The sequence below is a fragment of the Schistocerca gregaria genome, chromosome 5 (assembly GCF_023897955.1).
Source record: "Schistocerca gregaria isolate iqSchGreg1 chromosome 5, iqSchGreg1.2, whole genome shotgun sequence".
Classification (NCBI taxonomy): Eukaryota; Metazoa; Arthropoda; class Insecta; order Orthoptera; family Acrididae; genus Schistocerca; species Schistocerca gregaria.
The window spans coordinates 279,880,430-279,907,358 of NC_064924.1; the positions used below are offsets into that span (position 1 = coordinate 279,880,430).

Consider the following 26,929-nt stretch of genomic DNA (forward strand, 5'->3'; position numbering starts at 1 on the left):
TGTGATAGTATCTTATGATGACAGGCCCTACATGGAATGATAAGAAAGGTAGGAAGATATATTTGCTCAGCAAGGCTGACAGGATACAAATTTCAGAATATCTCAGCAGTCAGCATCAAATATTCAGTGAATATGGCAAAGATGTGGAGAACAAATGGAAAAAATTCAAAGGCATCATTCAATATGCCCTAGACAAGTATGTTCCAAGTAAGGTTTTAAGGGATGGGAAAGATCCACCATGGTTTAATAGCTGTGTAAGAAATGCGCTACATAAACAAAGACCACTGCATCTCATACTCAAGAGAAGTAAAAACCTATCCGACAAACAAAAGTTGAACAAAGTCAAAATGAGCATAAGGAGAGCAATGATTGAAATGTTCCATGATTTTGTAAGTAAGCCTTTGTCAATCGTCCTGAGTAAAAACCCCAAGAGGTTTTGGTCATATGTAAAATCAATAAGTGAGTCAAAATTATCTATTCCTTTTCTCAGCAATTACACCAGCACTGAAATGGAAGATAACAGAGAGAAGGCCAAAATACTGAATTCGGTCTCCCGAAGTTGTTTCACCGCAGAAGATCTTAACACTGTTCCTCCTTTCAATCATCGTGTGAACATGAAAATGGCAGATATGGAGATAACCAATCATGGAACTGAAAAGCAGCTACAATCGCTTTGTAGTGGAAAGGGTTCTGGACCACATAAAATACCTATAAGATTCTATAAAGTTTATGGGAAAGAACTTGATCCCCTTCGAGCAGTAATTTATCATAGATCGCTTGAGCAATGAAAGGGCCCTAATGACTGGAAAAAAGCAGAGACCATTCCCGTTTTTAAGAAAGGCCGTAAGACAGATCCACACAATTATAGATCTATATCATTGACGTCAATCTGTTGTAGAATTATGGAACATGTTTTATGCTCAAGAATTTTGACATTTTTGGAAAATGAACATCTCCTCCATAAAAATCGACATGGATTCTGCAAACAGAGAGCCTGCGATACTCACCTCGCTCTGTTCCTCCATGAGATCCACAGCGCAGTGGACAACTGCACTCAGGTTGATGCTGTGTTCCTTGATTTCATTAAGGCTTTTGACACCATTCCACATTATCGTTTAATTGGAAAAAAACGTGAGCTTACCGGGTAATGGAGCAGACTTTAGATTGGATTCAAGACTTTCTTGCAGATGGAACTCAACACATCGCTATTAACGGAAGAAAATCAGCAGATGTAAAGGTAATATCCGGGGTACCACAGGGAAGTGTGATAGGACCGTTGCTTTTCACAATATATATAAATGACATAGTAGAAAGCATTGGATGATCTTTAGGGTTTTTTGCAGATGATGCAGTTGTCTATATCACAGTAGCAATGCCAGAATATAGTGAGAATTTGCAGTACGACCTGAAGAGAATTGATGATTGGTGCATTCTCTGGCAGTTGACCCTGGACATAAATAAATGTAACATATTGTGCATACATAGAAAAAGAAATCCACTACTGTACAGCTACACTATTAATGACGAACAGGTGGAGACAGTGTCTGCCGTAAAATATCTAGGCATAACTATCCAGAGCGACCTTACGTGGAATGACCATATAAAACAAATAATGGGAAAAGCAGACACCAAACTCAGATTCATTGGAAGAATCTTAATGAAATATAACTCATTCATGAAAGAAGTGGCTTATAAGGTGTTTGTTTGCCCGATTCTAAAGTACTGTTCATCTATCTAGGTTCTCTATCATGTAGGACTGATAGAGGAGATACAGAAGGTCCAACGAAGGGTGGCGTGTTTTGTCATGGGATCATTTAGTTGGCGAGAGAGCATTACAGAGATGCTAAACAGACTCCATTGGCAGATGTTACAAGAGAGGTGTTGTGCAACACAAAGTTACTACTGAAATTTCAGGACAGGGCTTTTCAGGAGGAGTCTGACAACATACTACTACTTCCCACAAACACCTTGCATATTGACCAAAAGGAGAAAATTTGAGAAATTGGAGCCAATACAGAGGCTTACTGACAATCATTATTCCCATGCACTATTCGCGAGTGAAACAGGGTTGGATGGATCAGATAGTGGCACCGAAAGTACCATACCCCACTCACCATTAGGTAGCTTGTGGAGTATGATATAGATGTAGAAATTATTCTGCAGAATAGAAAGGGTTGTCAAAGAGAAACTTCTTCAGTTTATTTTCAAATTATAATTTGCTGTCTGTCTGATATTTCATATCAATGGGTAAGTTATCAAAAATTTTAGTTGCAGCATCAATGTGGAGTAATGAATGTCTTTTTTTTTCTTCCGAGATTGTAATTATGTACATAATTATTCCTTTTGAACTGCAGTAATTATTTACAACATACTACATAAGGGAATAAATAACTGTGAAGCAGTAGTCAGAATCCCTAACTCCTTGAACAGATTTCTACAAGATGATCACAGGTGAGCACTACATATTATTCTTAAAGGACTTTTTTAACACTCTGCCATCTGACGACACCACAGTGGTGTCATGCGTGAAATAGGTGTCAATGGCCAGCGACACCACAGTGGTGTCTTGAGCGTAGTATTGTGCAGTGGCTGGCAACAGCACTTTAGTATCTTTTGCATTCTGTTAGTGTTTTGTTTATGTAATAATAAGTTACTCATGTCAACAAGTTTTTTTGTTTTTATAAGTACTTGTGCCCTTTCATCATGGCAGACAAAACAATTATTTATGATGAATGCACAGATGTCTTGTCTGACATTCCGGAAGACTTGGCTGATTGGGAAGAAGACATTCGATATAAAAAAAATGAAAGTGAAGCAGAATCATCGAAAGATAGTGAAATATGTCCAAGAAAAATCCGGCGAACACTACGGCTGTCAACTGATTCAGATGAATCAGAAGAAGAAGACAATGGACAGTGGTCAGACTTTGATTTACCATTTACCAATAGTAAATTTGAAGGATCCCCGAGTCCAAACATATTTCCCAAAGATACACAGAACATTGAGGATATCGCAGAATTATTTATTGGGAATGATCTATTTGAATAAATTAGCAAGGAAACCAAAAACTACTACAGTCAAAATTGCAATAGAAAGAAACTGGATAAAATAATGCCAAATTTGCCGATGTTTTACAGGACCCGAACTTAGAAAATGGTTTGGGCTTGCTATCACGGTACTGTAAAACAAGCAAGGATGGATGATTATTGGTGAAGGAATCCATTGATAGGCACATCGATATTTTGCAAAACAATGTCCCACAAGCAATTCAGACAAATATTAACATTTTTACATTTTGCTGACAACAACAATAAACCGGATAATGCCAACCAGTTTTTCAAAATGCAATTCGTAATTGATTACTTTTCCAAAAAGTTTAAATAAACACATATTTGAAACAAACAAATCTTGTATTTATTTATGTATGTACTGAGAACTTATGAGAACTAACGATGAGATTAGTAAAACTTAACAGTTTGTAATCTCCCGATAATGGCAAGAATGGTCGGTGACAAGCCAAGTAATCTGAATTAGCGCTTCTGGCGCCAAGAGAATCGATTTTTATGAGACGTGTGGACAAGTGTTAAGCAATGAAAACTTTCTTTCTTAAACATGATTTATTCCAGAATGTTGTTCCATTTGATATTACCCAGAATTTGTTCCACATGATATTACTGTATGAAAATATGGAAAATATGCCAGCTTATTGATCTGTCTCTCCTCAAGATTTGCAAAGATTTTAAGGGCACATGTGCTTCTCTCAGTTTAAATTCTCATCAATATGGACACGCACTAATTTTGAAGTTTCCACACTATTTATTATTTTCTTGCCCTATGTTAAATTGGTGTAGCACCCTTAGATGCACAGAACTGAATATGTTGTGTCTTTCAAATTTAAGGTGAGACCATTTGCAGAAAATTAGTTAATGACACTTTTAAGAACATTATTTACTGAGTCTTCTGCTGCTGTATGTAAGCTTGAATTGGCTATATATGTGAGGAACAACAGCAGACCTAAGACTGAGCCTTGGGAACACCGTGGCAAACTATGGTTGCCTATGTGAAAAAAACTGTCACATTTCTTTTATTTTATTTTATGTGATGTGCAGGAATTCACTGTCGAATGGCACACATTAGATAACTTGAAAACATCTCTGTAACTGATACTGACCCATACTCCAATGTAAACAAGTCCTACTATCAGCAGTTTAACAGTCTTGGCAAAATAACATTACCATAAAAAAAGAAGCCTCCCTCCTGAGATGAGTGGTAATACTAATTACAATCCATACCTTTGCAATGCACACTTCTCTAAATGAAATTCTTATCTACTCTCATGTATGATTCCAAGATGGATTGAAAATGAGCCTAAAATGTTACCCAGGCTTGCTATTACGGATGGTAGCTTTAAGTCAAACTTGGTTGAAGTTACACTTAGTTCATATGAACAATTTACGGACCAAGTATGTAGTAGAGATAAAGTAACAAATGAGTGGCAAAGGAAAGCACTTAAGTGAAAAGATATGTAATGAAAGAGGAAAAGAAATTTCGCAAAGGACTTTATGTACCGCTCTGTAAATGAAGCAGCAACTAAATGACTTATTACAGCTGTAAAGAGAATGAGCCAGCAGATGACATAAGACAGATCAGAAAATATCCTTCAGTACAATGTTGGTGTAGGGTAATAGGCAGAAGGTCATAATTAAGAACTGTAGTTATATCAATAGAAATAATTTCATATCTAGTGACCAAAGTATTCCACAATTCTACTCAATGCATTGATATTTTCAGCATAGACATGGAAATCATCCATGAACACACAAGAATGAATTCAATTTTTAAGGCTTTTTCTTAGTCTGATAGAAAGTGGCCTTATACATTTGAAAATAGCAAGCTTTGCTATAACACAAGTTTTATTTTGATAAATCATTTACAACAGCAATTGATGATATTCACTGCACTGAACATCATTCCAATCATAATTTTATTTATTCTGTGTTAACAGTCCCCAGTAATTATTAGATTCTGTTCGATATTTCGGTTACTATTTTTACTGTTAGTATACTCCAGCAACTTTTATTATATTAAGAACTTTCATGTTTCAAAAATAAAGAAATTACTACTACTTCAGCAGACATATTCTAAGATTAATCATTGAATGCCAATGTATACATGTTAAGCAACTAATACTCACGAACCATGTCATCATAGTGATATTTCATGGAAATGTTTAATATTTCTCCATCTTCATGGTTTACCATCCTCTCCCTCAGCTGCAAAAATAATACACAACATAATATTGTACTTATTTGCACATTATTGACAACAGTTTTGGCCAACACTCAAACAGTAACACTATTTCAACATAAGATACACCAACAATAGCAACAATTAGCCCAAAAACACAGTAACAATGACAAAACCAATGACAGTAGCAGCAGAAACAGCTGCATCAACTTCAAAAACATAAAAATCCCCATATCAATGTATTTTTATTCTTTAATTCCTCGAGCTGCTGACAAGAATAATATACACAAGAATAGAAAAGGATCATACGCCTGTGGAAGACAGACACAAAACCTGCCTAGTCAACCCACCCAGCACTTCCGGTTCCAGTCATGTCACCGGTTTCTACATCTACATCTACATCTACATCCATACTCCGCAAGCCACCTGACGGTGTGTGGCGGAGGGTACCCTGAGTACCTCTATCGGTTCTCCCTTCTATTCCAGTCTCGTATTGTACGTGGAAAGAAGGATTGTTGGTAAGCTTCTGTGTGGGCTCTAATCTCTCTGATTTTATCCTCATGGTCTCTTCGCGATATATACACGGTGTTTCAAAAATGACCGGTAAATTTGAAACGGCAATAAAAACTAAACGAGCAGCGATAGAAATACACCGCTTGTTGCAAATATGCTTGGGACAACAGTACATTTTTAGGCGGACAAACTTTCGAAATTACAGTAGTTACAATTTTCAACAACAGATGGCGTTGCAAGTGATGTGAAAGATATAGAAGACAACACAGTCTGTGGGTGCGCCATTCTGTACGTCGACTTTCTGCTGTAAGCGTGTGCTGTTCACAACGTACAAGTGTGCTGTGGACAACATGGTTTATTCCTTAGAACAGAGGATTTTTCTGGTGTTGGAATTCCACCACCTAGAACACAGTGTTGTTGCAACAAGACAAAGTTTTCAACGGAAGTTTAATGTAACCAAAGGACCGAAAAGCGATACAATAAAGGATCTGTTTGAAAAATTTCAACGGACTGGGAACGTGACGGATGAACGTGCTGGAAAGGTAGGGCGACTGCGTACGGCAACCACAGAGGGCAACGCGCAGCTAGTGAAGCAGGTGATCCAACAGCGGTACATTGCACGGCCGACGTCTTTAATTTCCTGAATGAATATTTCGATGATCATGTGATTGCTTTGGGCTATCCGAAACATACAGGAGGCGGCGTGGATTTGCCTCCCTATTCGCCAGACATTAACCCTTGTGAGTTCTTTCTGTGGGGACACTTGAAAGACCAGGTGTACCGCCAGAATCCAGAAACAATTGAACAGCTGAAGCAGTACATCTCACCTGCATGTGAAGCCATTCCGCCAGACACGTTGTCAAGGGTTTCGGGCAATTTCATTCAGAGACTACGCCATATTATTGCTACGCCTGGTGGATATGTGGAAAATATCGTACTATAGAGTTTCCCAGACCGCAGCGCCATCTGTTGTTGAAAATAGTAACTACTGTAATTCCGAAAGTTTGTCCACTTGAAAATGTACTGTTGTCCCAAGCATATTGCAACAAACGGTGTATTTCTATCGCTGCTCGTTTAGTTTTTATTGCCGTTTCAAATATACCAGTCATTTTTGAAACACCCTGTACGTAGGAGGGAGCAATATACTGCTTGGCTCTTCGGTGAAGGCATGTTCTCGGAGCTTTAACAAAAGCCCGTACTGAGCTACTGAGCGTCTCTCCTGCAGAGTCTTCCAATGGAGTTTATCTATCATCTCCGTAACACTTTCGCGATTACTAAATGATCCTGTAACGAAGCACACTGCTCTCCGTTGGATCTTCTCTATCTCTTCTATCAACCCTATCTGGTGCGGATCCCACACTGCTGAGCAGTATTCAAGCAGTGGGCGTACAAGAGTACTGTAACCTACTTCCTTTGTTGTCGGATTGCATTTCCTTAGGATTCTTCCAATGAATCTCAGTCTGGCATCTGCTTTACCGATGATCAACTTCATATGATCATTCCATTTTAAATCACTACTAATGAGTACTCCCAGATAATTTATGGAATTAACTGCTTCCAGTTGCTGACCTGCTATTTTGTAGCTAAATGATAAGGGACCTATCTTTCGATGTATTCGCATGACATTACACTTGTCTACATTGAGATTCAATTGCCATTCCGTGCACCATGCGTCAATTCGGTGCAGATCCTCCTGCATTTCAGTACAATTTTCCATTGTTGCAACCTCTCGATACACCGCAGCATCATCCGCAAAAAGCCTCAGTGAACTTCCGATGTCATCCACCAGGTCATTTATGTATATTGTGAATAGCAACGGTCCTACGACACTCCCCTGCGGCACACCTGAAATCACTCTCACTTCGGAAGACTTCTCTCCATTGAGAATGACATGCTGCGTTCTGTTATCTAGGAACTCCTCAATCCAATCACACAATTGATCTGATAGTCCGTATGCTCTTACTTTGTTCATTAAACGACTGTGGGGAACTGTGTCAAACGCCTTGCGGAAGTCAAGAAACACGGCATCTACCTGTGAACGCGTGGCTAAGGCCCTCTGAGTCTCGTGGACGAATAGCGCGAGCTGGGTTTCACACGACCATCTTTTTCAAAACCCATGCTGATTCCTACAGAGTAGATTTCTAGTCTCCAGAAAAGACATTATACTCGAACATAATACGTGTTCCAAAATTCTACAACTGATCGACGTTAGAGATATAGGTCTATAGTTCTGCACATCTGTTCGATGTCCCTTCTTGAAAACGGGGATGACCTGTGCCCTTTTCCAATTCTTTGGAATGCTTCGCTCTGCTAGAGACCTATGGTACACCGCTGCAAGAAGGGGGGCAAGTTCCTTCGCGTACTCTGTGTAAAATCGAACTGGTATCCCATCAGGACCAGTGGCCTTTCCTCTTTTGAGCAATTTTAATTGTTTCTCTATCCCTCTGTCATCTATTTCGATATCTACCATTTTGTCAACTGTGCGACAATCTAGAGAAGGAAGCACAGTGCAGTCTTCCCTGTGAAACAGCTTTGGAACAAGACATTTAGTATTTCGGCCTTTAGTCCGTCATCCTCTGTTTCAGTACCATTTTGGTCACAGTGTGTCTGGACATTTTGTTTTGATCCACCTACAGCTTTGACATGGGACCGAAATTTCTTAGGATTTTCTGCCAAGTCAGTACATGGAACTTTACTTTCGAATTCATTGAAAGCCTCTCGCATAGCTCTCTTCACACTACATTTCGCTTAGCGTAATTTTTGTTTGTGTGCAAGGCTTTGGCTATGTTTATCTTTGCTGTGAAGTTCCCTTTGCTTCCGCAGCAGTTTTCTAACTCGGTTGTTGTACCACGGTGGCTCTTTTCCATCTCTTACGATCTTGCTTGGCACATACTCAACTAACGCATATTGTACGATGGTTTTGAACTTTGTCCACTGATCCTCAACACTATCTGTACTTGAGACAAAACTTTTGTGTTGAGCCATCAAGTACTCTGAAATCTGCTTTTTGTCACTTTTGCTAAACAGAAAAATCTTCCTACCTTTTTTAATATTTCTATTTATGGCTGAAATCATCGATGCAGTAACCGCTTTATGATCGCTGATTCCCTGTTCTGCATTAACTGATTCAAATAGTTCGGGTCTGTTTGTCACCAGAAGGTCTAATATGTTATTGCCAAGAGTCGGTTCTCTGTTTAACTGCTCAAGGTAGTTTTCAGATAAAGCACTTAAAAATATTTCACTGGATTCTTTGTCCCTGCCACCCGTTATGAACGTTTGAGTCTCCCAGTCTATATCCGGCAAATTGAAATCTCCACCCAGAACTATAACATGGTGGGGAAGTCTACTCGAAATATTTTCTGAATTATTCTTCATGTGCTGAGCCACAACAGCTGCTGAGCCCGCGGACCTATAGAGACATCCAATTACCATGTCTGAGCCTGCTTTAACCGTGACCTTCACCCAAATCATTTCACAATTCGAATCTCCGTCAATTTCCTTCAATACTATTGCACTTCTTATCGCTATAAACACACCTCCCCCTTCACTGTCCAGCCTGTCTCTGCAGTATACATTCCAATCTGAGTTTAGGATTTCATTATTGTTTACATGTGGTTTCAGCCAACTTTCTGTCCCTAGTACTATATGGGCGTTGTGACCGTTTATTAATGAGAGCAGTTCTGGGACCTTTCTATAGACGCTCCTGCAGTTTACTATTTGCACATTAATATTGTTATTCCCTGTTGCATTTTGCCTACTCCTGCCTTGCCGCGTCTCAGGAGGTGTCTTGTCGGCCCTAGGGAGGGAATTATCTAACAAAAAAACATGTGCACTCCACACATACTCCGCTAGCCTCGTAGCCGCTTCCGGCGTGTAGTGCACGCCTGACCTATTCAGGGGGACCCTACATTTCTCCACCCGATAGCGGAGGTTGAGAAATGTTTACCCTAGCTCTCCGCAGAATCGTCTGAGCCTCTGGTTTACGCCTTCCACTCAGCTCCAAACCAGAGGACTGCGATCAGTTCTGGGAACGATACTACAAATAGTTAGCTCTGATTCCACCCCACGAGTGAGGCTTTCCGCCTTCACCAACTCCGCCAACCGCCTGTACGAACTGATGAGGAACCACTAAACCCAGACGGCAGGAGTCATTGGTGCCGACATGAGCAACAATTTGCAGTCGGGTGCACCCAGTGCTCTCTATCGCCGCCTGTAGGGCTTCCTCCACATCTCGGATGAGACCCCCTGGCAAGCAGACAGAGTGAACACTGGCCCTCTTCCCCGACCTTTCCGCTATTTCCCTAAGGGGCTTCATCACCCGCCTAACGTTGGAGCTCCCAATAACTAATGAACCCCTCCCACCGTGTGCCTGCTCGGACCTTGCTGAAGGAGCAGCCACATGTCCAGCCACAGGCAGAGCGGGCGATGCCACACGGCCAGCCCAGCCTCCACACTGACCCTCAGCGAACGCCGCTGAACCCGCCACTCCCCTTGGGGAGAGGGTGGCCCAACAGCGCCCGGTACCCGCGAAGATGTCTCGACAGCAGGGACAGTGGGTGAAGCATGTAACACCTGGGGTGTACCTTGCGACGCACCAGACTCCCCACTGCCGCTACACTCCGAGGCAGCAGCCTGAAGACGGCTGACCGCGGCCATCAACACGCTTAGCTGTTCGCGAAGAGTGGCCAGCTCCTCCTGCGTCCGTACACAGCAGTCACACATCCTATCCATCCTAAGGAATCAATTTATTGAAGAGACTTAATCAACTTTTAACTAGACTGCTAATTCACTAAAGGCCGCTGATTATTGACTAAACTGTGATTGCTAACCACTTCTTGTAGAAAACAATGAAAATAGCACTACCTGTCTCTGACCTGTATTCAAAACAAACACTAGCACTACTAGCACTATGACTGACTAAAGGGACACTCTCTCTGTATTCAAAACAAACGAAATCTATGGAACACTATTAATAGCACTCGACAATTAAAGCTTCCTAAAAGCAAAAACACACGGAAGAAGTGACAAGTAAGAAAAATACAGTTAATACTTAAATTAAGGTAGCTCGCTGCACAGCAGACGTGAAGCAGACGGTGGTTAGGGCGACACTGACACTACTGGCACTATGGCTGACTAAAGGGACTCTCCTACCTCATCAGGGGACAGCTCACCTGTGAAAGCAGGCAAGTCATTTACCAGCTCTGCAGCAATCATTGCTAAGCTTTTTATATTGATATGACTACCAGCCAGCTGTCCACCAGGAGGAATGGCCAAGAGTGAAGTAGGCCACCCGGTGGCACAGCATGTAGCTGAACACAACACACTTGATTTCAATGGCTGCTTCACTACCCAAGTCATCTGGATCCTTCCCTCCAACAACAACGTTTATGAACTGTGCAGATGGAAGTTGTCCTTACAACATATTCTCCACTCCCAATTTATCCCACCCGCAAGCTACAATAACATGGTGTCCCCACACCCTCCACTGAACAGTATCCACTCCCTCAGTGCTATCACCTCCTCCCCATTCCTGTTTCCCATCCTGTTAATTTGTTGTCCTCTGCCAACACACCCACCCACCTTTCCCATCTTCTCTGCTTTTTCACTCCTTTTTTCTCCACCTCCCTACCCCACAACCTCCCGTCACTATGCCTGTTGGCATTCTAGTCCCTGCACTCTCCACCAGATAGCTTTCGTCTCTCCCCCCACCCATACACTACTATCACTTCCCCTTCCTTGTGCCCTCCCAATTGCCGCTCTGCTCACATTCCATCTGATAGTCACATTCCAACCCAAAATCCTGGAGTTGGTGGTCACGTTTGTATGACTCTTTGGGGGGGGGGGATGTGTTGCTTGTGTGTATGAATGGTGTGCGTGTCTCTTCTGCTGATGAGGGCTGTGGCCGAAAGCTTTATGTAAGTGTCTTTTAATAGAGCCAGTCTCCAACTTAATGTGTCTTCTTTGCGGTAAATAGCAATCCGCCTACATTGTTGGTATTTCTATCTGGAGTTTCCAGAGTTTAAAACTGATCATCTTTAGAAGACAATCAGTTTGGTTTAAGGAAGGGCAAAGGCACTAGAGGCAGTTCTGGTATTGCACTGTACTACAGAAGAAAGACTAAAGAAAAATCAACATATGTTGACCCAAAAAAGCTTTCAACAATATAAAATATTGTAAAATTTTCTAAATTCTGAGAGAAACAGGATTGAACTAATTAAACTATAGGAAAATCTGTATAATATATAATATGTACAAGAATCAAGTGGGAACAATAAAAATGAAACACCAAGGATGAAGGGCTCGGATTAAAAAGTGTATAAGACAAGGATGTTGTCTACTGTTCAATCTATACACCAAAGAAGCAATGCCAGAAATAAAACAAAGATTCAAGAGTGGCATTGAAATACAGTGTGAAGAAATGTAAACAGTCAGAACCAATGATAACACTGCTACTTTCAGTGAAAAAGAAGATGACTTACAAGGCCTTTTTAAACTGAATGAACAGTCTAATGACTACAAATTATGGATTGAGAATAAATTGAAGAAAAGTGAAGGTAATGATGATTAGGTGACATGAGAATTTAACACTGGAACTGATGACCATGAAGCAGACAAAGTTAAGGAATTCTACTACCTTCGAGGCAAAATAACACGTCACAGTCACAGCAAGGAGGACATAAAAAGCAGACTGGCACAGAAAAGAGGGTATTCTGGTGTCAGCACTCTAACCATCAAGTTGAGTTGGCAGTTGATGGCTAGAGTGCTGACACCAGAACTTTTAGATTGTCTGCATAACCAGTTACACTGGCCACTGATGCAAAATATGTAGGGATTGTTTCAAGCCTTCTGCATCAACTAACTCCTGAAGATGGCACATTGAAGACCCGAAACTGGTTGCAACAAAATAAATAAAATCAAGAGGATGGCTGTAGGCATTTTGTTTTTCTGACAATAGTAAATGGTCGTCATCCCAAAGATGTCCTGTCAAAAGGATAGACATACAAAAACTTGCATAAGAAAGTAGTTATATCTGCTTCACATTTAGAGAACCTGATATCCATAAATGGGCAAAATCTAAATTTCAACCAATGTACCAGAGTATGATTGTATTGATAATACTGTAAGCAGTTATATTACAGAAAAAAAGAAAATTAATTCCGATTTTGCAGTAGCAGATCATGAAGCACTTTTCATATACTTATTACAATTAAATTTAGTCTGCACAATCAAAAGATGTAGAAACTTCAGTCAAGAAAATGTGAAGAACGGTACAACTGTGTCTCATAAAAGTACATAATGGCTAACAAAGGAATTAGTGAGTCTAGCATTAAGAGAGGAAACTGCAAATGGAGGCAAAAGTTAATAGAGAACCAGAATTTCTTTAATACAAAAGTATATATAAAAATATTTGACAAAGTAGTTAAACTAGCAAACCATACTGCAAACTACAGATTAATTTCAAATGCAAAAAAGAAAAAAAATCAAAAGCTGTTTGGTCTGTTACAAGTAATGAAACTGGCTGTAAATGATGGTAAAATACCCCTCCTAACTAACGTTAACAACAGTAGAGCTGTTACTGATGCCAGTGTTATATGTTAGTCCTTCAATGACTTTTTCATAAACTGAAACAAAAAACAGTGACTACTCACTACCAAGTACAAATCCTAGTATGAGAGAGATTTACTTTTTAAGTATTCGCATGTCTCAAATTCTGATGTTATCATGATGTCCCTAAAAAGTTATACTCTGCATGTTGGGATGAGGTTCACACTAGAATAACAAAAATAGTGTGTGATAGTATTGCAAATCCATTGTACTTGCTGTTGTTGTTTTTGTTGTGGTCTTTAGACAGAAAACTGGTTTGATGCAGCTCTCCAGGCTGCTCTAACCTGTGCAAGTCTCTTCAGCTCTGGGTAACTTTAAAATGGCTCTGAGCACTATGGGACTTAGCATCTGAGGTCATCAGTCCAAAGGACATCACACACATTCATGCCCGATGCAGGATTTGAACCAACAACTGTAGCAGTTGCGCGGTTCCTGACTGAAGTGCCTAGAACCACTCGGCCACTCTGGGTAACTACTTCTACCTACATCCTTCTGAATCTGCTTACTGTATTCATCTCTTGGTCTCCCTCTTTGATGTTTACCCCCTAAACTCCCCTCCAGTACTAAATTGTTGATCCCTTGATGTCTCAGAATGTGTCCTACCAACCACTCCCTTCTTCTAGTCACATTGTGGCACAGTACTCCTCATTAGTTATGTGATGTACCCATCCAATTTTTCTTCAGCACCGCAGTTCAAAAGCTCCTATTCTCTTCCTGTCTAAATTGTTTACATTCCAAGTTTCACTTTCATATATGGCTACACCTCATACAAATACTTAAAAAAAAGACTTCCTGACCCTTAAACCCATATGCTACATTGACAAATTTCTCTTCTTCAGAGATGCTTTTCTTGCCACTGGCAGACTACATTTTTATATCCTCTCTACTTTGCACATCCACTCTCCCTAAAATCAGTCAGTCTTTTTATGAGAAGTGTTTTCCATCAACTAAAATATGCTGAATGCCAGTCATTTCATGAAAAAGGACAAACAAGATGAAATGCAGAATTATAGGCCTAGGTCAATGTTATCAATTTTCTCAAAAATTTTTGAAGCAGCTGCTTGTGATTAGACAGAAAAATAATTTATAACTTGCTATCAATTTACAGAATCAGTACAATGTCAGGGAAGCCTGTGGGACACCTTGTGCAATAAATTAATTGGTCACAATATTAGCAGATGCCTTGATGATAGAATGGTTTGTCAGGTATCTTTTGTGATCTCACCAAAAGTTTCAATATTGTAAATCATGACCTGCTTCTCCACAAACTGAAAAGCTATGACTTTCAACGAGAATCTTTTAGCTGAATATCATCATTTTTATCCAACAGATTAAAAAGAGCACACATTCATAACAGCAGTAAGAAATTCATCTCTAGCTGGAGATACACACACATTTAGGTGTTCCACAAGATTCAATATTGGGCCACTACTATTTTATATCAATGATATGACATGTCAGATTTAGTCTGATGCCATTCCTGATGCAGATGATTCAACAGTGATAGTCTGGTTTAAAGCTGACAGAGAGTTAATCTGCCTTACTGAGCTGACCATTGAGAAACAAGAGCCATGATTGAGAAATAATAATTTGAAATTAAACTTTGCAAAACCACAAATTTTTCATTTACTCAAAAACCAATATGCGCAATGTATAACTTAAATACACTATATGGCTAAAAAACTGGACACTGCAAGTTGTCTCAAATTCCTTAGTGTACTAATAAATAAAAGTATGTTGGGTAATGATGAGGACAGCACACAGTAGTGACTAAAGAGTCTCTTTTATGTCATGAGTGTCTTACTTAATGTTACTGATTGAGTTGTAAAAAACTGTACATTATCCATATTTTGTTTCAGTCACTAGGTATAGCGTAATTTGCCGTGGGTCTGAGAAAACTAATCTACTCAAAACTTTTAGATTCCAGTAAAAAGTCTTCCAAACCATGGTGAGAGCTAAAAAGGACCAACACTCCAAATCTTTATTTGAAAAGCTAAATCTAATGTCGATTCCAATCATGTATATTCATGAGACTAATTTTCACAAAGAGAAATTGCAGATTTTTGAGGACATGCTTGCGACAGTATGAGATCGGACACACAGCAAGTAAAGTTACCGTGCTGCAGGCTAAAACTATACAAAAAATACCACATTATGTAGGCATGAAATTTATGAATAAAATCTAGAAGGAAAAGTGTGATCCAAATCTAAAAAATACCAAAGCATATGTAGAAAAACACTTGGCAAGTACATACTACTACGGTACAGAAGATTTTTTGAATGTTGATCATGTAAAATAACACACATCTGAAATAGTACCACTACATGTATTATAAATTTATATCAATTTTATTTATCTGTATACAGTACTAGAATTGAAAAGTCATCTATGTTACAAACTTTGATAGTGTCAGACATATTGTGACGTAATAAAGATTTGATTTGACTACATAGAGTTTGAGATACTGCTCACAACAGGTTAAAGAACTGAGTGGTGTTGAAATCAAGAACTCTTATTAAAGCTACAACCTGCAGATCAAGAGTACACAGTATAGCCTATGGAGTTTGGCAGAGCTATTTCCTGGGTCCATAAATGACCTTCAACATATGGGCAGCTCACTCCTGCATCTACACGATACAAATATACTTAAAACTGACACATTCTAAGAGGACACATTCCAAAAAATAGTTCAGATGAATAATTCTCATCCACAATCTTGTTTTGAGCAAAACCATTTACTGATGAATAGATTTAAAAAAACAACATAAGAATAAGCTTACACACAAGACAAAATGTTGCTCCATACAATCCAGGCACACATATTGATGGAATCGGCTTTAAAAGTGTTGTGCAAGAGATAGAATTTCTTGTAATGCCCATTAGTCATCCACTATGTTCAAAATTGCATATAAATGTGTCAGCAGTATTCAAAAAATACCAAGTCTGTTCTTTACTGCAACCAGTATGAAATATTGATTGGCACACACACACACACACACACACACACACACACACACACACACACACACTCACACTCACACACACCATATATATACACGTACAAGCACAGCTACATTTCCTCACCAACTAGATTGTACCAGAAAAGAAGAAGATGAGAGGAAAGAAATGATTCAATATGTTAAGGGACACAAAATGGTAACAGATTCTAGACTGAAATCTGACACTAAGAGGAGGAAGAGAAGGAAAAAAAAGTAACAGAACATGGACTGGAGCAAAGTGATGAAAAGAGAATCACCCTGGCACAATTTTGCACAGAGCACAATTTAATCTTGCAGGCATTTGGTATGAGAGTTGTGAAAGAAGGTTGTATATGTAAAAGATACCTGGAGACACCAGAAGGTTTCAGATGGATTATACACAGCCAGAGACAATTGGAAACAGCTCTGTCAGGTGCTAGCCTCTGTTTGTGACACGCCAGGAGAATAGTGAGTTACATTTTTAGCTTGTTATGTGAGCTTTTATAGTTTAATTCTTAATTTGCAGTTATAGGATGGGTAGGGTACATGCATGCTGTGTGCAGACACACGAGGAGCTGGTCAAACATCATAAACACCAGAAGACGCTGCTGACCACATTCAGGGCCTCCAGGCTGCTGCCTCAGGGTGTATCGGTGGCAGATAATCTGACGCATTGCGTGGAATACCTCTGGTGTCACTTGTTTCGCCACCCTTAGAGGGACAGGTCCGCACTCACTGCAGAGTAAGTTGCAGGTTGTAATGCTGGGGCTGGCCATCTGGATTCGACCACTCACCCTGTGGGTGGAGTAGTGCCCACTTCTTTAGGAGGGTCTGAGCAGGCACATGGGGCTTCAGCAGCTCCAATTTTAGGCATGTTAGGGAGATAGCATCCTGCACAGGAAAGAAGTCCACTGCGAACTTAGTATATCTGACGGGGGGGCCACATTCCAGATGTGGAGGCAGCTTCACTTGTAGCTATCACGGATGGAGAGTGCAAGGTGGAGGGTGCTGTCATCCTAATGTTGTGGCTCATCACAGCTTGAGTTCTGAGGCCATCCTCAGTTTGTATGGTCAACTGGTGGAAGCAGTGAAGACCACTGGCCTCACTTGCAGGGTGCAAGCAGAGTTCACAATTTGCTGAATCATACCCAGAATTGACCAGGATCCTTTGGTCTGGAGCCAAGTGGGGAGTTTCAACCAGAGGCTCACAGACCATCTTGGCTGCAGATTTCTGGACCTGCATTATACAGTAGAGAATTGTAGGACCCTTCTTAATAGATTGGGGTGCACTGCACACAGGAATCAGCTATTCTAACAGCAAAGTACTTATGGAGTGCACATGGTTCCTTTTTAGGATAGGTGATAGTATGAGGTCCTCTGATGAACACTCACCAATTGATATGCAAAGAGTGAGATCATGTACAAAATAAAGACACTCTGACTGTCAAAATTTTAAAAGCAAGTAGCTGAGGCATTCACAATAAAGTTCTTGAATTTACTGCTGACTAGGAAAGTTGTCATATTCAACTTATTCTCAGAACGAACCACTGGATGAAACCTTAAGCAGCAAGACCTGAAATATTTAATGAGGCATAAAATGTCTATTGAAAAGACAGATTAGATACCATACTAGAGGGAGTGTTCACTGCAATCGACAATAGTATTTTGCCTACTGCGGTTGAAACTGAGTAGGACTGTGAAGTTAGCTAGACCTGAACAACCAGCCTAGGTGAACTCAAGGGAATCACTAGATGTTATTACCAGCTATCTGATTCTCCCATAAAAGTGTAGAGTCTTCAAAGTTAGTCAATGCTCAGTAGTGTATAAAAACCTCAATCATAAAGTCATTGTTGGTGATGATTTTACTCAACTGAGATAGACTGGAGTGTCTATGGATTCTTTGCAGATGGCGCAGACAGGCAGTGTTGTAAAGTAGTTCTGAACACTTTTTCCAAAAACCATCTTCAGCAGCTAGTTTGACAGTCCACACACAATGGAAATATTTTGAACCTTGAAGCTACGAACAGGTTGACCCTATCAAGAGTGTCAGTATATAGACAGGGATCAGTGATGAATATGTCATCATAGTGACTATTTTCTCAAGATAATAAATCCATTGAGAGGGCTAGGAGAGTATATGAGTTGCAACCCAAAATATCTGAGACTTTCATTGTAAAATTCAGAAAACTATACTTACATTCTAATATCCTCCATCACCTTCAAAGTAGTCACCTCTGGCATGTATACAACAATCCTAGCATTGTTCCTATTTTTGGAAGCACTCTTGGAAATCTGCATGGTGAAGGGTGTTCTGGATCCATTGCGATTTCACTTGAATGTCTTCAATCAAGTAAAAACATTGATTTTTCAACATGATTTGCATGTTTGGGAACAGGCAAAAGGCACATTGGGCTAGGTCTGGCAAATAGGACTATTGCATTCACAATGAGTGAAGTGGGTGCAGGTGCATTGTCATGGTGCATCAACCAGTCTTTCTTTTTCACAACTCTGGCCATTTGTGCTGAACATTTGCCTTCAGTTGCCTCAAAAAAAAACTCACAGTAAAACTGCCTACTGACAGTCTGACCAGGTGGAACTAACTCCTTTTGTACAATTTACCAAAAAAAATTACAAAATGGATCTGTGTTTCAAAGTTTTACTGACCTTCAAAGTAGTCACCAGCATTATGTATAACCCGTTGTCAGTGATGTGGAAGTCGTAGGATACTCTTAGCAGTGCCAGTTGTGTTGACAGTTCGAGTGGCATGGTCTATTTCCCGACAAATTTGTAGCAGATCTGAAGCGAATGCCGTGAAGTGTTTCCTTCAGTTTAGAAATTGAGTTGACCTCAAGAGGGCTTAAGTCAGGGGAGTGCAGTATCCCTTCTTGTATATTTTAGGTAGCAACTCATATATGCCAGTGAAAGAAGATAAGCAAGTGTTGAAATATTGCTTAGACAATGAGTGGACATCACTTCATGTTGCTGAAAACTTGTGAAGTTTATATTTTTTCTTTGCCTTGGAGGAGATGGTGCTTTCCATTGTAATGAATGCTGGTTCTTTTCAGGGTCACATCTCTCGAACTCTTTGTTGCAGCTCAGTGCACATCTGATTCCAGAGGTTTCGGTGATCAGTGCTGAAAAGGTGAGCAGCAACCTTTGTTGCAACACATCTCATGTTCAGCCCATCAGATAGAATTCATTGACATGCACTGTACAACAGCCCACATCTGTTACAAACGTCATGAATTGTCTGCCTTTGGTTTTTGTGAATCATGTCAAGCACTTCCATGATCATTTACAGACTTGTGCACATTGATCATTGCTCAGAATGTTTGTCATCTTTCACAGATTCTTGACCTTCCTTGAACCACTTGAGTCACTCAAATGTTCTTGCCTGAATCAGAATACACTCTGCCACCACACGGTGGGTTTCAGCTGAAATTTCCTACAAATTGAAGCAGAATTTGAACAAATCCACTGCTCCTTCACATTATCCATGTCACAATTCACAGAAACACTAAAACAAATCCTGACACACACCACTAGAACTCACAATTGCATGTAACAAAGATGACACAACTTTGTGCCACAGTAGCTAAGACATGCACCTCGAGACATCTAGCAGCAAAATGTTGTACAGTGACTGGTTTGACTGGCACAATGGAATTGTTGTATATTTTAGGTAGCAACTCATATATGCCAGTGAAAGAAGATAAGCAAGTGTTGAAATACTGCTTAGACAATGAGTGGACATCACTTAGTTCCATTATGAAGGATGTAGAGGAATTATGGGCAAAGTTTACACCAATTGTAAATAGTACTCTGGAGAAATATGTGCTGAGTAAGAGTATTTAGAACTGAAAAGACACTCTGACATTTAATTAAAAAATTTATAAAATTCTTATAAGCAGAGACTACTGCACTCTTAATTTGAAAAAGAATGCAGAAATGTTGACAGACAAATTAGTTGTGTGAATCACAACAACTTCTACCATCATACCTTAACAAAAGATCTTGTGGAGAACCTGAGGAAATTCTGAGCCTACATAAGTCACTAAGCAGGTAAAAGGCTCCTACCTAATCACTCGTCAACCAGCCTGGTGTGGTAATAGAAGAAAGCAAAAGGAAAGCTGAAGTTTTTCATGTTCAAGACATTGTTCGCTCAGAAGGATAATGTAGATATACCATTTTTTGACCATCACACATATTCCTGTATGGAGGAAATAGAAACATGCACCCTTGGTATATAATAGCAACTGAAAGAGTTAAAAACAAATAAGTCACCAGGTCAGTGTGGAATCCCAGTTCAGTTTTACAGAGGGTACTCTATGACATTGATCCCTTCTTCGTTTGCATTTACCACAAATCTCTCATCCAGCACTAAGTCACAAGTGTCTGGAAAAATGGACAGGTGACTCCAATAAATGAGGGTTGGAACTTTAATAGTGGCATCTATTTATTTACAGCTCATACAAAATGGATCTGTGTTTCAAAGTTTTACTGACCTTCAAAGTAGTCACCAGCATTGTGCATAACCCATTGTCAGTGATGTGGAAGTTGTAGGATACTCTTAGTAGTGCCAGTTGTGTTGACAGTTCGAGTGGCATGGTCTATTTCCCGACAAATTTGTAGCAGATCTGAAGCGAATGCCGTGAAGTCTTTCCTTCAGTTTAGAAATTGAGTTGACCTCAACAGGGCTTAAGTCAGGGGAGTGCAGTAGGTGGTATAGCTCTTAGCAGCCCCATCAGTCAAACAAATCGGTAACAGCTTGCACTGTACATGCTTGAGCACTGTCCTGCAAAATGATGGTCAGGTCCTGCAGAAAGTGTCATCACTTCTGTCTCTTAGCTGGTCATAGGTTGTGTTTCAAAAATAATCACCTGGTAGGTAGGATACACAAGACAGGAAAAGTGTATAGAGACATGAGACAGGCAATGTACCACCAAAGTTCAGAAATAAGTAACAAATCCAATAAGAAATGACACATGTGCTGACAGGTGTCAATATTATCAAACCATCAGTTTAATGATTCATGTTTGTACAACACTAACATGAGCTGCTAATAGAAGTTGGAATTATTGGTAACAAATTGGAATTTCTAGTAGAAGCTGACTTGGGAAAGATCGTTTTGAGTTCCACGTGATGCAATACTGACTCTACAACAAACCTTAAAAGATAAAGTTATGAAAAGACCACCCCACATGTACAGCATTTCCAGATTTTGTAAACACTTTTGACAATGATGACTGGAATACACCCTTTCACCCTTTGAAATTATGGTTATTTAATACAACTTGTATAAAATCCAGCCTGCAGTTGTAAGAGTCTAAAGACATAAAAGGGGGCCATTGGTCAGAAGGGAGTGAGACAGGCCGGTTACGTAACCCCCATGTTATTCAATCTATACTACGCACAAGCAGTAAAGGATACCAGGGAGAAATTTGGAAAAGGAATGAAGTTCAGGAAGAAGAAATAAAATTATACCAATTACATTATAAATTGGACAGAGAAGCAAAGGGTTTGGGAAATCAGCCAAATGGAATGCATGTTGTCCTAAAGGAGGTTATGAGAAGACAGCCTGCAAAAGGGAATGAAATCTAATTAAATCAGGTGATACTGAGAGGAAAAGGTTAGGAAATGAGACACTGAAAGTATTAGTGAAATAGCGGATGATGGAAGAAGTAAATAGGGTATAAAGAGCAGACTAGCATTAGCAATAAAAAAAATTACAAATGAGTGAAACAGGTTAAATGCTACTATAAATTGAAGTATTAGGAAGGGTTTTTTGAAAGTTTTTGTCGCAACTGTAGGCTTATAAGGAAAAGAAACATGGTCAATAAACAGTACAGGAAGAGAACAGAAGCTTCTCAAACACAGTGCATATGTGGCTAGAGAGTACCTCCCCTCCTCTTAGAAAAAATATTTACCAGCTGGACTTGCAACCTATCCTGCCAAATGTATCAATTCAGTATCAGTTTGAAGAAAGCCAGGGCATGCAATGGGTACTGACTGAGAGCAAGTGCACCCAGAATGATTTGTTATGAAATATCATGACAATCTCATCACTCGTGTGAAATTAACATGAGCTGTCTCCTCCTAAGCTGCTCTCTCCCCCCACCCCCCCTTCCACTTCCCCTACACAGCTCAAATCTCGGGTATGGTCTTTTAACTAATGAAGATGTACATGATGGAGTCAGGAATAAAAGAGTTAATTTGGTAAAGGAGGAAAGTGTGAAGTGTAAGGAGCAGATTCTTAAAGAAATATGTTTTGCTGTTATTTGTATGAATGAAAATAATGAAAAACATTATGAAATAACATGGCACAGAAGCAGCACAGAAGGTAAGTTAGCAAAGGTTGGTGACCACCTGCAGTTTATAGGTTGGGTTCTAGGGAAGTACAGCAGACCTATAAAGGAAATCATGTACATAATGTGTGTAGGATCCTCACACCAGATTGGACAAAGGGAAGACACTGAGGCAATTCTGGGAATCTTGGTGGATATACTATTGCTTGATTTGATCAGTGAGAGAGTATTATAGAAATGATTTAAGAAATTAGTTGGGAATCCTTCAAGGAAAGAAGAGAATTTTTCAGTGAAATGTCTCTGTGGAAGTTTAGAGACCAGCATTTGTGACAGGCTGCAGAACAATACTTATGATCTCGATCTTCATCTCTTTTCCCCTCAAGCCTAACAAAGAACCATCAACCATGTGCTGTATAGTTGCTTGCAAAGAATGGATACATATGCAGAAATTTATGTAGAATAATGTTAAGAATAAAGTTAACATCCATGCTTACCTCTAGTATTTTTTCTGGCAACTCTCGAGGTGGTGCAGCAGGTGACATGCTGTCAAGAAGTTCCACTTCAGTCAGGTCTACACTATTATAGTTGTCTTTCAGGTAACCATATGACTGTAAAAATAATTGCCTCCAATAAAATAAATCCTTTTTTTTTACAGAACACACTAATGTTACTGAGAACTGAAAGACCCAGAAAGGAAGACTCAGATGAACACATATTTTAAAACAGTGTGAAAAATCAAGGTGGAGGATATCCAAAGTCTCTGACAAGACTCTTAGAGTAAATAAATACTATTTTATTTCCCTTATTGCAATTTATTTTTGGACTATAATTACATAATCAATATGGTATCAAAAATATGTCACAGGCTATGTTTTTGAAACTCTTATTATTCAGATTAATTTAAATTTTTCTTATTCTCATACTGTGATAACTTTTGCCAAGGAAATTTTATTTTTGCATAAACCTTTATATTCAAAATTTCACAGTATAGAGTGCTCTAAAAGTTTTGACCACACTAATCGTGTTCTGCTGGAATGCTGATGTAAAAACATATTTGATTTACCCTAATGTCGCATAATTTAGAATTTATTTCAATCTATATATCTGACTGGGTGTATAAAAAAGAAATAATGAATATACTTAACTTCTACTCCTAAACCTAGCATCTGATAAATATACATTTCAGAAGGAATAATAATTACTGACATGAACAAGGAAATGCATTTTAATTATATGGTATTATGGTATTGTGTTATTAAATAAAACTATGTGACAATAAAATGTATGAAATAAGTCTATTTATAATTTGGTCATTGCCAGTATAAATCTACAATAACTTAGGCTATATGCACAATCAAGAAAGAAAGTGGGGCAGGGGCAGTTGCTCAGTTGTTGATAGAGTCCTCTGTTATTGTGTCAGTTGTTGAGATGAGCAGTGGACAAATCATTACACACAGTTTGTAATGTGCCTGTAATTTTGAGTTTTTTAATAGCACTTGCTATTCAGTTAATTGTAATTTTGTTAAGGCTTGTTGAAAGTCTTTACAAATTCTCAACTTATATTTCCGTATAAGAATGGATATTTTGAATGAAATGTAACTGTTTCCCTGTGTTGGTTATCTGACATCATCATTGTTACAAATGAAAGTCATAAAAATACAAAGGCTATACACCATTAATTTTAGTGTGTATAGATACCTTCAACAAGGACAGTGAACTTTTGAAAAATATAAAATTGCAAGATGATTTTCTTCATCACACTTGTCTGTTCTGAGATTGAATTCCATGTCTAATGCCCTTATTGTTGATGGGATGTTAAACCCTAATTTTCCTTCCTGTTTACTGTAGTGCAGTTGTTACCTGAAGCCAAATTGCTGTTCATTTAATTTTGTTTTCTTTCAATGTTGTTGTTCCCGGGTTCGATTCCCGGCGGGGTCTAGGATTTTCTCTGCCTCGTGATGACTGGGTGTTGTGTACTGTCCTTAGGTTAGTTAGGTTTAAGTAGTTCTAAGTTCTAGGGGACTGATGACCATAGCCGTTAAGTCCCATAGTGCTCAGAGCCATTTGAACCACTTTTTTTCCCAATGTTGTTATATTTTGCTTTATGTATGCAATTTTCTATTATTGTGGATATAATTTATGAGGCGGTTTATAATAATTTAAGAGCTCACAATTCTCTTTTTATGCACCAGTACTATAACTTCATTTTTAAAACTTTTCGAAAAAATACTTACATTTATAGTTCTCTTTGTCAGTAAATACTGTGACCTTGACAGGTATTCTGATCTGCAATGGACATACCTCAAAACTGCAGATACAAGATGATCGTAACTAAGCACAATTATGGGTGTGTCTCCTCATTTTGGACTAAAAATAACTTCTCAACAAGGCAGAAATTTTTGCACACTTTATAATGTGTGTTCGTCTTGGCTTATTGCCAAATGAACAGTCCACAGATAATTGCATAGGATGGACATTGCAGGGCAGAGATGCATACAATACATCCATCCTCACTTCTTCCTACAAAGTTAACTAGTTGCAGAGGATGATGAAACACCAATGGTGCTGCCAAGGATTATGAATGCATTAACAGGTCAGACAATTCAATTGCTTACCTGTGCATGAATGACATATAGCACTGAGTTCATCAAAGCCCTCATCGAAATTTTCAGGAGAACACTGAGCAAAGGGTAATGGAAACTGGATGTAGAAGCTCTTCAGAAGGAATTTTAATACTTCTGAAAATTAATCTTTGACGTTATACCTTGGAATGTCCTCAGTGGAATACAAATTTGAGAAGAAGTTAAAGTTAATCACACATCAAATGCAGAGTTGCTGGACAATGTCCCTTTTCAACAAACACACACACACACACACACACACACACACACACACACACACACACACACACACCTAATCCTTCAGAGACAGTTGTTAAAGACAGTGCTATCCTGACTTTACAAGTAGTACAGGTTAATTGCCACCTTCTTCAAGTGTAATAAAAGTCTTATTAAGACCAGATGCATTTTGTTTTATTTTAAAGCATCTTCAGTGGTTGCTGTAGCAATATAGTCTTTTCTCTTACAATTTCTTTGTGATCATTAACAGTTCACATGCTTTACTTATTACAATAAAACAGTTTTTGTTCTTTTTGTTACACAGTTTTCTTTGTTGTTTATTTCATTCTTCTTCTTCCACTGTATTTGTTGAGTTTCTGCACACAGTACTTTCACTGCACTTAACATGCACTAGACTCTCACTAATCCGGCCTCTCAGTAATCCGGCGCACATCCAAAAACATGTGCACAATGAATTATCATGTACAACAATGCTTAGTTAAACCATGGTTTATACACTGTATTTGCATTGTAGCTTTCTCTGTAGTCTGGAATCATGTCTTCTAAAAGGAAACACATTATGCTGGACTGCAAGCAAAAACTTGAAATTTTAGATAAGTTAAACAGAAGTTCTTCACAGAAAGCCTATGCTGCTGAGTTCAGTGTTAGACGAGCAACTATTTATGACATCAAAAAGAAAGAAGATGTTATTCGATAGTACTCAACACAAATGGATAGTGAGCTGGGAAAACTGAAGGTTATGCGAAAGAGTGATAATGAAGAACTGGACATAGCTGTTTTTAGATTGTTCATACAACAATGCAGTAATGGAGTTCCAGTCAGTGGCCTGATTATAAAGGAAAAAGCAGCTGCATTTAACAAACAACTTTGCAGTAGTAACTTGTTTGCAGTGAGTGAAGGTTGGCTATCAGACTGGGTGAAACAACATGGCTTTCTGCAGCTGACAGTCACTGGGGAAAGTCGCTCAGCTAACCATAAGGATGCTGATGAGTTTGTAAGCAAGATACAGAAGATAACAGAGGAAGAAGATTTAACTGCTGATGCCTTGTATAATGCTAATGAAACAGGATTCTTTTACAAGATGCTTACTTCAAAAACATTAGCTCCCAAGAATTAGAAGGAAGCTCATGGTTACAAGCAACAGACACAGCGTATAACATTAATGGCCTGTTGTAATGCAAATTGGAGTCATAAACTACTGCTTATGGTGATAGGAAAATCCCAAAATTGACAATGTTTTCAACACACTGACATAAATACTCTACCAGTGCAGTATTGCAAAATTGTATCCTCCGGTTTAATAAGGTACAGTACACTATATACCCTACGTTTTCAAAATAAATAAAGCACAAAATAAATGATTAAAATATATTTCAGACCCTCAATAATTCGGTACCCATATGTCCCAGGAATGGCCGGCTT

At 39.1% G+C, this 26,929-nt stretch overlaps 1 protein-coding gene across 4 annotated transcripts in view; it reads right to left on the reverse strand.

Annotated features, from left to right (window-relative positions):
* Positions 1-26,929, reverse strand: part of LOC126273152 (voltage-dependent calcium channel subunit alpha-2/delta-3-like) — a 332,649-nt gene that overhangs the window by 90,890 nt on the left and 214,830 nt on the right. For all 4 annotated transcript variants that reach the window (XM_049976609.1, XM_049976607.1, XM_049976608.1 and 1 more), the window contains 2 exons: positions 23,144-23,257; positions 5,199-5,273 (listed from right to left, as the gene is read on the reverse strand). In XM_049976609.1, the coding sequence (XP_049832566.1) occupies positions 5,199-5,273; positions 23,144-23,257 (189 nt within the window). The remainder of the gene's footprint in view (positions 1-5,198; positions 5,274-23,143; positions 23,258-26,929) is intronic.